General features: G+C 46.6%; 1 protein-coding gene across 4 annotated transcripts in view; it reads left to right on the forward strand.

Moving 5' to 3' along the window:
- The window catches only part of fhod3a (formin homology 2 domain containing 3a), an 85,009-nt gene that overhangs the window by 62,536 nt on the left and 10,236 nt on the right, over positions 1–12,237 (forward strand). For all 4 annotated transcript variants that reach the window (XM_031586488.2, XM_031586489.2, XM_031586490.2 and 1 more), the window contains 5 exons: positions 1,236–1,435; positions 3,987–4,400; positions 4,846–5,747; positions 8,583–8,741; positions 11,055–11,237. In XM_031586488.2, the coding sequence (XP_031442348.1) occupies positions 1,236–1,435; positions 3,987–4,400; positions 4,846–5,747; positions 8,583–8,741; positions 11,055–11,237 (1,858 nt within the window). The remainder of the gene's footprint in view (positions 1–1,235; positions 1,436–3,986; positions 4,401–4,845; positions 5,748–8,582; positions 8,742–11,054; positions 11,238–12,237) is intronic.

The raw sequence follows: 12,237 nt of genomic DNA on the forward strand, positions 1-12,237 counted from the left end.
CACACACGAACACACACACACACAAACACACTCACACACACACACACACACACACGGCTTCTGTTTTACCACAGAGCTCTGAAGTGGACTGATGTTAATGAGTTTGGAGCATAGAAGTGCCACACATTCATCACACGCACACACACACAGAGAGATAGAGAGAGAGAAAAAGAGAGAGGTTTGGAGAAATAGCAAGCAAGAGAGATTGTGAGAAGATAAGAGAGAGACTGGGAAGGAGAGAAAGACATTGGGAGACTGGGGGAAAAGTGGGTGAGGGAGAGGGTAAGAAAGAGAGAGAGGGCCATGGAGAGAGAGCCCAGTGAAAAACAGAACTTCCTCCGTGAGCGAGTGTGTGAGTGTGTGTGTGACTCAGGCTTCAGTCGCAGGCTCCCTGGCTAGCAAGCTGCAGCTCTCACCGTGGCTCAAGCTCAGGCTCAGCCTGCTGGGTTGGACGGCAGCACATCTTGAACAGGTTTAGACTGATTTACCTCTGGAAAGCCGAGCGGGACTTTCGCTCTCTCTCTCTCTTTTTCCTTTTTTTCATATCGCTCCTCTCTTCCCTGTTGCATATTTTGTCTGCTGATGATAACACTTAAGAGAGAGTGAGTGAGGGTGGGGGGGGGGGGACTGCATGCTTTTTGGACCTCCTGAGAAAAGGGAAAGAAGATCTATCTACATAATAGAAAAAAGAAAGAGAGAGAAAGAACGAGGGAAGAGGAATGAAGAGAGCTGGGAAATGTAATGATGTGCAGTAGACTGTGGAGAGAGAGAGAGAGGCTGCAGCAGGACATGCTCACAGTGCAGAGGTAGCGCAGAACAGGGGAGAACCAACAGGAGTAACTGAGGTAACGGAACCCTTGTCTCGTTCTGCCGGTGTTTGTTGTGACATGGGGACAGAGAAGGGTGGGGTGGGGGGTAGGGTGGTTAGAGAACAGGGGGCGGGGGGCGGGGGGGGGGGGGGGGGGCACTGAGTCCATGTGTTTGGGACTTGGCTTGTCTGTGTGTGTGTGTGTGTCTGTCCTATGTCTTATTCTTTCTCTTTTGACACTTTCTCTTATTTTGCAATGTAACTTTTCTGGAAAAAATATACCAGCCTCAAAACAGCTTGTAAGAACAGTTGTCATTTAATTTGTTCTCTCCTTATTGCTGTCTCTCTTTCCATCCCTCTCTCTCCCCCTCTCTCTCTCTCTCTCTCCCTCCCTCCCTCTCTCTCTCTCCCTCCTCTCTTTCTGTAGGTATAAGACGGTGGAGCGTCTGGCAGCAGAGGAGTACGAGCGAGAGCGTGTGCGCTCAGGTCCACGTGGGCTCAGCCTGACACTAAGTCCCGACGACTCCTGTCAATCATCCCGCAGCGCCACGCCAACCTCCATCGCATCCGAGGACATCCAGGACATCCAGGACACGCCCGTCACTTCCTACCCTCCCTCTGAATCAGGTACAAGCTCTTTAGTTTTTGATTCCATCGCACAGATGCTGTTTTCCCAAGAGATGTACACCACAGTTCGGCCAATACAAATGGTACCTTTGCATTGTACTGTGACATTTTTCACAATACTTCTACAGTTAGTTCTTATACTTGCTGAGCACTGCGCCACTGACTTCTGTTTTTGCTAACGTAATGTACTAACACCTTAGCTGTAGAGATTGAGCTGGGTCCAGCAGACTGTCTGTGAACTTTGGAGGGCATGAAAACATCTTGGGGATGGGAATGGTACAGCAGAACGTAGATCTAATTTACATTTCTTTACCTGAAATAACATAAGGCATTGTCAAATGCAGTTTTTATAAATGTGTTGAGCTCATCACACACCTGCCTCATTCTGAGGGATTATTCAGTGGATTTTCCATTAAGGTTTCTGGCTCCAGACAAATTGGTTTCTCTGAAGAATATTCAGGAATCTGTAAACAGGTTTAGGATGTTATCTGACCCACAGAACCAAGAATCTAGAGCAGAACCATAGAACAAGGAGCAGAACTAGAACCTCTCAGGATTAGTAGTCCTCGTTAATAGAACCAGCCGATTGTCATCTCAGTAGTTGTTAGTCCTGATTCAGGAACTGTAGTGGTTAGCTAAACGTGTCAATATTTCTTGTTTTTCTGGACTTGGCCTAGAACACATGACTTGTCTCTGCAGACTATGCCGTTTATTAGACCACGTGGTTCACACTGCAGAAGCATGCAGATGACATGGTATTCTAAGGGGTATTCTATAAAAATCAGAGCAGTTTGAAGGGAATGGATCTAAATATATCAGGCTGTGTCGTGTTTGTGTTTTATGTCCGTAACAGTAATGACTGTGTCTGGATGAACTCAGCTGTGTACGGCCGGACTGGTGAGATGGGATTTGGACCTGGCCTGCAAGATGAGTGAGGCCAGGAATAGGACATAAGTCAAACTTTATTCCGCAGCATTGGAATTATCAAAGCATATAAAATACAGCAGATGAAAAACGACATGGCTTTTTGAAAACGCTTTCCGTGTCTGGGTTCTCGTCCTATAGGACAAAGGCGCTTTAAAAATCAAAAACAGGGTTTTTTTTAAACAGTAAATGTCAAGCACACACTTGTTGCTGCAGCTGAGTACTTGGTATTAGTCATCAACACGGGACCTTGTTGTCAGCCTACATGCCCCCTCTCAGTCAAACACACTCCTTCAGGTTGGAGCAGCGTACAGATGAATGCACTGATTGAGTCCTGGAAGGTATATTTTAAGAAAAAATCAAGGATATGAACTAATGGGTCAAAAAACCGTGATTATTTTTCTTCCCGTAAAGTTTAAAGTGGTAGATAGCATGGGGGCTGATACTGTCCCTTTTGTAGAGCTTGCGTGGGGCACACAGGCCATGTGTTGTTGCACGCCCGGGGTCACGGGGTCGTGGGTGTGTGAGCGGGGCACTGTGCTGTGCTCCTGTTGACGTAAACAGCAGCGTAACACACCGTTTCCTGCTCATATCCGGCCCCTGGAACAAGCACAAGCACAAGCGCTCTTTCTCTCTTATTGTGGATGGACATGCTAATGAGAGGGAGCCTGAGGCACTACAGAGGGCCCTTCTGCAAGCAGTACACTAGAGAGAGAGAGAGTATTAGTACACTAGAGAGAGAGAGCATTAGTACACTAGAGAGAGAGAGAGAGAGAGAGAGCATTAGTACACTAGAGAGAGAGAGAGAGAGAGAGCATTAGTACACTAGAGAGAGAGAGAGAGAGAGCATTAGTACACTAGAGAGAAGGAGAGAGTATTAGTACACTAGAGAGAGAGAGCATTAGTACACTAGAGAGAAGGAGCATTAGTACACTAGAGAGAGAGAGAGAGAGAGAGAGTGCATTAGTACACTAGAGAGAGAGAGAGAGAGAGAGCATTAGTACACTAGAGAGAGAGAGAGAGAGAGAGAGATAGTATTAGTACACTAGAGAGAGAGAGTGCATTAGTACACTAGAGAGAGAGAGAGAGCATTAGTACACTAGAGAGAGAGAGAGAGAGAGTGTATTAGTACACTAGAGAGAGAGAGAGAAAGAGCATTAGTACACTAGAGAGAAAGAGCATTAGTACACTAGAGAGAAAGAGCATTAGTACACTAGAGAGAGAGAGTATTAGTACACTAGAGAGAGAGAGAGAGATAGGGATGAAGAGAGAAAGAGAGAGGGGGAGAGGGAGTGAAGGAGAAAGAGATGAAAACAAACACTGAAACTTGACTCTCCTACACTTCAGTGCATGTTGGGTTGCAGCCCTATGCTTCTTAAGGTAGAGGCTGCCACAAGAGAGGCATTGTTTACGTGTCTGAAAGGGTGGGTGTGTTGACAGCTGAGATTTTGGTTGGCAGGTTATATTATGAACTGAGTGCATGGTGCAGGCCACACAAAGTGATGCTATGCAGTTGCCGTGACAACATACAGATTCCACAGCCATGTTATTGTAGGACACTTGATATTCATGTTGTTCACATGTTGAGCACGATGTTAACTTGACTGTACTGGCTGTTTTTGAACAGAAACAGGAGCTGAATTAGAACCAGACCTTAACACGAGTCCAGAACCTGAAGCGAAGGGAACCGAATCTCCTGAGGAGGATCAGGCCGTGGATCAGGAGGTAGAAGAAGCGGCAGAACAGAAAGAGGAAGAGGAAGTAATCGAACACACTGCAGAGAAGGAAGAAGCTGAGGCAGAGGAACCAGCTCCAGAACAGGAAGAGGAGGAGCCTGCAGAGGAGGAGGAGGAGGAGGAGGAGGAGCCTCAGAGGGAAGCGGCAGATGGAGAGGCGGTGGAGGATAGCGGTATCCTGAGCGACAAAGAGCGCCAGAATGAGGAAGTGAACGAGAAGGACAACTGTTCGGCCTCCAGCATCTCCTCCGCCAGCAGCACCCTAGAGAGAGAGGAGCGACTGGCTGGGAATAACAATGAGACTGGTGAGGGAAGGAGAGAGCAGCTGAGGCTGGAATGGATTTGGTCTAGATAGGGCCTTGATCAGGAAGATGGGCCTCATGTGTTCCAGAGCCAGCTGTTTTTATGGGTTGGGTTATCATTGACAAACAACTAAACTTTCAATGCACTGACGTGTGTAATGCTGATTATTATTGTTCACCTAGTTGATCCAGTGACTCTTGCAGTCATTGGACTGTAACAGTAAATGGCAATGGTTAGATCACAGCCACAGTCGTTAGTCTTCATATCCCTCAGTGTCCAAACTAAATCCCCATACTATGGCATTAAGGCGATTCCATGTCCACTCTTACAAACTCTCATGTAGCAAATTCAGCCTTACTAACTGTACTTCTCATTCTCATCTCATGTGTTTCTCATTCTCATCTTATGCTCAGATGTCATGAAGCTGTTGTCTTGTCTCCCATACAGGTCCATGGGCCCAGAGTGTCAAAGATGCAGATGTGAACGAACAGTGCAGCACGATCCTCAACAGCAAGCTCTTCATGCTGGACATGCTATACGCCCAGACCAAGAAGCCCGCCGAGGAAGACGAGGAGGAGGAAGAGGAGGAGGAGAAGAAAGAGCAGGGCCAGGATGAGAAAGAGACCGAGGAGGACTCGGCGGCGGCCACCATAGAAGGAGCGGTCGAGCAAACCGACAACGAAAGCGGCGAGCAAAAGTCTGATGGTGACAAGCGTTCTTCGAACGTCCGCGCCTTTGCCGAGAAGTTCGGCGACCTGGTCAAAGGGTTGACGTCGCCCCACGCTGAGTCGCCAGAGACGCCCGAAAAGCAGCCTACGCCACCCCCGCAGCCCCCCAAGAAGGAGTCGGACTACATCTGGGACCAGCTGCTGGCTAGCCCTCGGGAGCTGCGCATCGGTGACATCGACTTCACCGACCTGGGTGAGGAGGACGACCAGGACCTCCTGGACGACGGGCCCCTCATGAGCACGGGCCACCTGCTACCTCCGCCGCCACCCCCCTGCCCCTTCAACCTGCCCCCTCCCCCGCCACTGTTCGGTTGCCCCCCTCCACCCCCCATGCCGGGCCACATGAGGGTGCCCCCCCCACCGCCTTGCTTCTCTGCCCCAGCACCCCCACCTCAGCCCCAAGTGGGGTCCCTCCAGCAAGAGCAAGGGGACCAGCCCCTCTTCCAGAAGAAGAAGAAGACCATCCGGCTGTTCTGGAGCGAGGTGCGGCCCGACTGGCAGTACCGAGGTCACCGGCGCCTGCAGGGCTCGCTCTGGGCCAAGCTGGATCCGGTGAAGGTGGACACGGCCAAACTCGAGCACCTCTTCGAGAGCAAGTCCAAGGAGATTACCGTAACCAAGGTATGTCTGCACAGGAGGCTTTTGTCTTTTTGTCACACTCATGTACACACACACACACACACACACACACACACACACACACACACACACACACACTTACATTCATGCACAGATACACACACACAGACACAGACACAGACACAGACACACACACACACACACACACACACACACACACACACACACACACACACACACACACACACACACACACACACACACATCTACATGCATGCACACACACACACACAGACACACACACCTAAATGCATGCAGACATTCAGAAAAGGCATCATGCATTTTAGTGCATTTTATCTTTTTGTTTTGATTAATGTGCCTTTTTATGATGAAGTGAGAGGGAAAAGTTGAGGATGATTAGCTTGAATGCCCAGACAGTAACATCATCCATGGAATGGATTTAGAGCCAGAGGTGTTCAACATTTCCGCCTCTCAACTTTGTGTAGAAGAAGAAAGAACCACGGCCTAGCGGTTCCAAAGGGAGTATGAATACTGTTGAAACGTATTGAACTCTATACTTTCACTTCACTCTGTCAGTGTCTGCCAGCGCTAACAGATGAACTGGATCTGTAAATGTAACGCTGAACTTTGACCTTTTTGAGGACTTGTTAAGCACCTGGATATTCCTGTGAGAAATCTGTTGGCTGTTCGTGGCCCTCAGTTAGCTCCTTTTGTAGCTCTCTCTGTACCCCCGCAAAATTACTGTAATGTCACCACATCCGACCCTGAGGCCAGAGCACCGGGGTCAGGGGTCAACTACATGCAAGATGTCAGCCAAGGTCACCCTCAGCCTGTGTCAGCTCATACCTACACCTTCCTCACACACACACACACCATCCTGGAAGCCTTCATAAGAGGGTACCTGATTGGAAACAGATTGAGTGCAGATGTAGGTCAGTTGGGACCTTCAAAGTGGATTGGTTGGGGAAATAATAGAGACAGAAAAAGAGAAGGAGAAACAAAGAAGGAAGAGAGGAAAAGAGAAAGAAGGAGAACGAAAGAGTGAGGGAGGGAGGGAGAGAGAAAGAGAGAGGGATAAAGAAGGAAAGAGAAAAAGAGGGGGGAGAAACAGTGAGAGGGAGAGGAGGAGAAGAATTGAGGTGAATTCCTGTAATAAAGCCAAAGCCCTGTAATAGGTTCATCTTGAGCCCTCACTCCTCCGGAGCTCACAGTCCTCTTCCTATAACTTTGAACTCCAGCACTCTGTAAACATACCAGCCTGCACCTGAAACCACACACGTGTACTTCCACACACACATTAAAACACACATATATACACGCACACATGCACATGCACACGCACACGCACACGCACACGCACACGCACACGCACACGCACACGCACACACACACACACACACACACACTCAAACACAATTATTCATACACCTATGGGAGCCAACCCAGTAATTTTAACTTAACTTAAGTTAACTTGGATGTGATATTTTCACACACACACAAACAGTGAAAACAACTTTAAAGAACCAATTTACAGATCAAGAAATTGCAAATATGTCATCGTTTCAAAAGTCATTTGTTTGTACAGTTATCACAAAATGCTATTTATTAGTACAGCAATTACAATAAAATTACAGGCATTAGGTTTGTTTGGCCTCAGCCTAAAAAGGTATGCTGCGTCCTGCGGTGGTAAAGTCCTCTGTCCCATAGCTCTTTGATGTATGTTCACCAGCTTCACCGGGCACAGAATGTCACAGGGAGCTGTCAAGTGGAACCGCTGGCAACTAATAGCTTCCAGCTGGGCCCACGTGTTGCTAATGGTGACAGGTATCCCAGCAGCACCTGCTCCACAAGGCCCTTTGATGTGGCCGTAGGCGTCTAGCATCTCCATATGTGTATATGCACCAATCCAGGCCAGCGCAAATTAAGGCCAATTACGAGAGATGGAGGCCATGTACTTGTCTCGCTGCTGTGGTTTCAGTGGTGCCACTGAAGTGACAGGATTGTGTGTGGCAGTGGGAATGTGTGAGCTCCCAGTACACACATCTGTCCCATGCTCTCCAATGAGGCTTTCATGGAATCAGTTAATGTTCAATGGCAATTTGACTGATAGTATAGATTTGTATCACAGATTTGTACCCTCATATTGTAGATACTGTATATTATATTTAAGCAATAAGCCCCAAGAGGCCGTGTTTTGCTCTGATTTTAGAACAGGTAAGGGGAGTTGTTAGGCACGACGCGAAACAACGCAAAACACGGACTCGCAGGGCTTATTGCTTTTCTAAAACTGTCACTACAAATATCTGATATGGTTTCATTAAATAACGACAATTAAATTTAAGAAACAAAATAGTTTAATAACAAACCGTCATTCTTCCGCCACTACAAAGTATAGTTCCTAAATAAATCGTTGCCACGCAACAGCCAGATGGAACACTTGCGCTACCGACAAAAAGGGGTGCTTATTTATTCACATTCATTTGTATATCGCCATTAATAGTGCAATTGTTGAAATAGTTTTCAATTTTTATTAATTATGCACTTGATTTAAGAAAACCCTCTCTCTTCACTTCCCTCTCTGGCTCTTCAGTATGGGAAAACTGTTTTTTTTACAGCTTGTATATTTTTCCATGATTGGGTATTTGGTTATATAGTTCCTCACTTGTGAGTCACTTGATAAAAGCATCTGCCACATGTCTAAAAGTAATATAAGGTAATAAGGTTTCTATTGTATACTTATATCGTTTTTTCTTTTGCTTTTATACAATACTTAGTGTGTATTTCCCCTGGGCCCTTAACCTTTGACCTTTTGTGGTCACACTGATTTTAACCTTTGACCTTTGTGTGCCCAAACAGAAAGCTGCTGCAGACGGCAAGCGGCAGGAGGTCATCGTGCTGGACTCCAAGAGGAGCAATGCCATCAACATCGGCCTGACCGTGCTCCCTCCCCCACGCACCATCAAAACGGCCATCCTCAACTTCGACGAGTACGCCTTAAACAAGGAGGGCATTGAGGTACGGGCCTCGGCCTACAAAAGGCCTCGACCAAACAAGCTGAAACACTTGAGCTGAGGGTCACAGGGAAAAGCCCGAAAACGCCTTTAAATAAACAGGAAAAAAGAAGAGTTGCTTTCTTTATGCAATTCGGGATGTTCAAAAAGGGTTATTTTAGGAAAATAAATGGATAGAAATGCTTTTGAGGAAAGAGGCAGGCTGCTACAAGTGTGTTTGAGTAGAAAATAAATAGCCCAGACTTGGCTTGGTAGATGAATAGTCTCAAGAAGAAGTTACATTTTTCCCCTCCTTTTTTCTCATGTTCGTCCAGATACAAAATGTTCACTTTTTAGGCCAAGGCATTCTGTGAGTTCAAAAACAGTGCACACACCCCTTCATAAAATGCCTCGTTGCTTTACTTAAAGACATGTAAGGCCTGTAAAAGTATGATCCTCAATTATCCACTCACATATGTGTCCACGTGCCCAGACACACACACACACACACACACACACACACACACACACACACACACACACACACACACACGCACACACGCACTCACTCACTTACATTCACATTCACATAAATTAAAAAACCGACACGGAAAATCCCAAATACTCTCATAGAACAAAACCACACACTCTCACACACACACACACATGCACTCACTCACTTACATTCACATTCGCGTGAATTCAAAAACCGCCACGCAAATCCCAAATACTCTCATAGAACAAAACCACACACTCACACACACACTCTCTCTCACAACACAGGCTTTTTCAGAAACACATGTAGTACATCCATATACAGACAAAGTGTCCAAGAGACAGCTACAAACACCATCATACACACACTTCATAACATATGTACAAACACACACACACAAAGCCACCCACCCACACACACATGCGCTCCGACCCACACCGCAACCCCACCCCAGCAAACACACACATACAGAAAGACACACACAGTGCGGTGTGTGTGTGTGTGTGTGTGTGTCTGTGTGTGTGTGTGATAGTGTACTTCTCGCTCAGTTCTAAAGTGACAGGCTGGTGCTGATGGAGTGTGATGAAACATTTGATGGATGCTGAATAACAGGAATCACAGTCCTGATTATAATCGCCTCCCTCCGACATCATCAGCCTCTAATGAAGTCCCCAGAGATCTTCACTTCTGATTAGCCACAGACGTTTCCCTCACTTCGTTTAACCACACTTGTTTATTTTGTTCACACCACTCATCGCTGTGTGTTCAAACATCCAGACAAAATAGTTTGCCTTGCTTGTCACTCTGATTACCATATATTATCAATTGCATAGAATCAGTTAAAAGCACAAACAGTGCCCTTAATAATAGAACAGATTGTTCTCTAGTCTGTTTTGCTCTCTTGGACAAATATATAAATTCTTCTGCACTCACCCCTTTAACCTCTTAAGTGTGTTTGTGTGTGTGTGAGAGAGAGAGTGTGTGTGTGTGTGTGTGTGTGTGGTGTGTGTGTGTGTTTATCTGCACATCAGCGCTTTCTCCGTCAGTGTGTTTTTCATTCCTGTAAGGTGAGACAGAGGAGATGTTGAAAGGAGCAAAGAGAATAGGCCGACTGATGGATTCCCTACTTCTGTGGAGCTGTCTGACACCTCTGAAAATGTTTTTGTCTCTCTCCCTGCCTCCATTCCTTTGCCAAGCGAACTGCAGTGACGTTACACCAAGAAATTGCAGCATCACTGGAATTTAAGATTATTCCCTTCGACGGAAGAATATTTTTCATGAATACCTTTACTGTAAATAGTTTCTATTTCGAGTGCAAAACAGACTCTACAAAACTTTTTTTTCCCGTTTCTGCTTGTGTCCCTAAGTTAAAGGGTGATGGTGGGGTTCAGACAGTTCATAAAAAGTATTGAGTCAAAAATAAAAGTAAATCGCATTGCCAGTAAATATTAGGTTAGAAAATACATTTTCCCGATTTAATGTGACATCCAGCATAAACCACGTCCATTTCTGGTTTTCTATCCGAATAGAGATACAGAGACAGATAGTTGTGTTGGTTGAACTGATACAGTTACAGATACAGATAATGAGCATGATAGTGATGACCTCTACTTAACATCACTCTGGGTAAAGGCATCTACTAAGTGAAGATATGTCAGTGTAAAAGAGGATCCGGCTACACTACACTCTAGTCTGGTCTACATACTGTGGAATACACCGAGGACAGATCGGGTTAAAAGTTTCCATTGACCAGCAGACACACCATGGCTCGTATTACTCTGTCACACACACATCATCATTTCTCCCCCTCTTCCTCTCTACCTCTCTGTGTCTGTTCTGTAGAAAATCCTGACCATGATCCCCACGGAGGAGGAGAAGCAGAAGATCCAGGAGGCCCAGCTGGCCAACCCTGACATCCCGCTGGGCAGCGCAGAGCAGTTCCTGCTCACGCTCTCCTCCATCAGTGAGCTCTCTGCACGCCTCCAGCTCTGGGCCTTCAAGATGGACTATGAGGTCACAGAGAAGGTGCGTGTGTGTGTGTGTGTGTGTGTGTGTGTGTGTGTGTGTGTGTGTGTGTGAGAGAGAGAGGTAGAGAGAGGTGTATGTACGTATATGTGTATGTGTGTGTTGGTGTAACTTTTGGTTTTGTATATGTGTTTCTGTTTGTTAGTGTGTGTGTGTTGGCAGACCCTGACCTTCCCCTAAACCACAACTACAAAGATGTGGCTTACTGCCTGGAGTTCCACCAGGCCACCATGAGTGTGTGTGTGTGTGTGTGTATGTGGCTATGGATGTGCATGTGAGAACAACACAGAGGCATACTATGGTGTTTTGTGTGTAGGCTATGTGTGTGGGCCATCTCGTGGGTATATCTGTTTCTGCAGGTAATATGACAAACTCACATTTTAATACTGGCAGAGACGGACATTCTTTAACAGGAATGTGTTTTGGGAAGCGCATTTCAAAGGCTCACGGATGGAGAAAACAAAATATAAAACACTCTCCTTCTCTCCTTCCTCCCCTCCCTCTCTCTCTCCCCACTCCCTCTTGGATGAAGTTGTCCTGTAAATTCTCGTCTTTTTGACTGGGAGTTGCTCTTTTATCTGTTAGAGGAAGTAGCAGCTCCTGACTGGAACAATGGCAGCCGTGCCTGCATGAGTTCCACTGATGGATGTTTTCGGTAGTGGGAGTTTTAATGGAGAGGAACAGTGTGTGCTTGCTCGCGCACACACACAGACACACACACACACCCAACCCCGCACACACACACACACACACGAAAGCCTCATAATTACAACCATCTTTTGTTTGCTCTGTGATGTCAGCCCCTCACCGTAACCCTACCGTGGTTTCACCTCAGCCGACCATCACCGGAATGCACCTGCCTGCCCCGCGGTTCTGGAAGCTTCCATACGTGCTCTCTCTCCGTCTCCCCTCTAATTAGACTCGTTAAAGGTCTCTCAGCCAACTGCTTGATTATAGTGGTGGATGAAGCTGCATTAGATCTGAAGCAGCACATACAAGG

The sequence above is a fragment of the Clupea harengus genome, chromosome 19, assembly GCF_900700415.2.
Source record: "Clupea harengus chromosome 19, Ch_v2.0.2, whole genome shotgun sequence".
In the NCBI taxonomy this organism is placed as follows: domain Eukaryota; kingdom Metazoa; phylum Chordata; class Actinopteri; order Clupeiformes; family Clupeidae; genus Clupea; species Clupea harengus.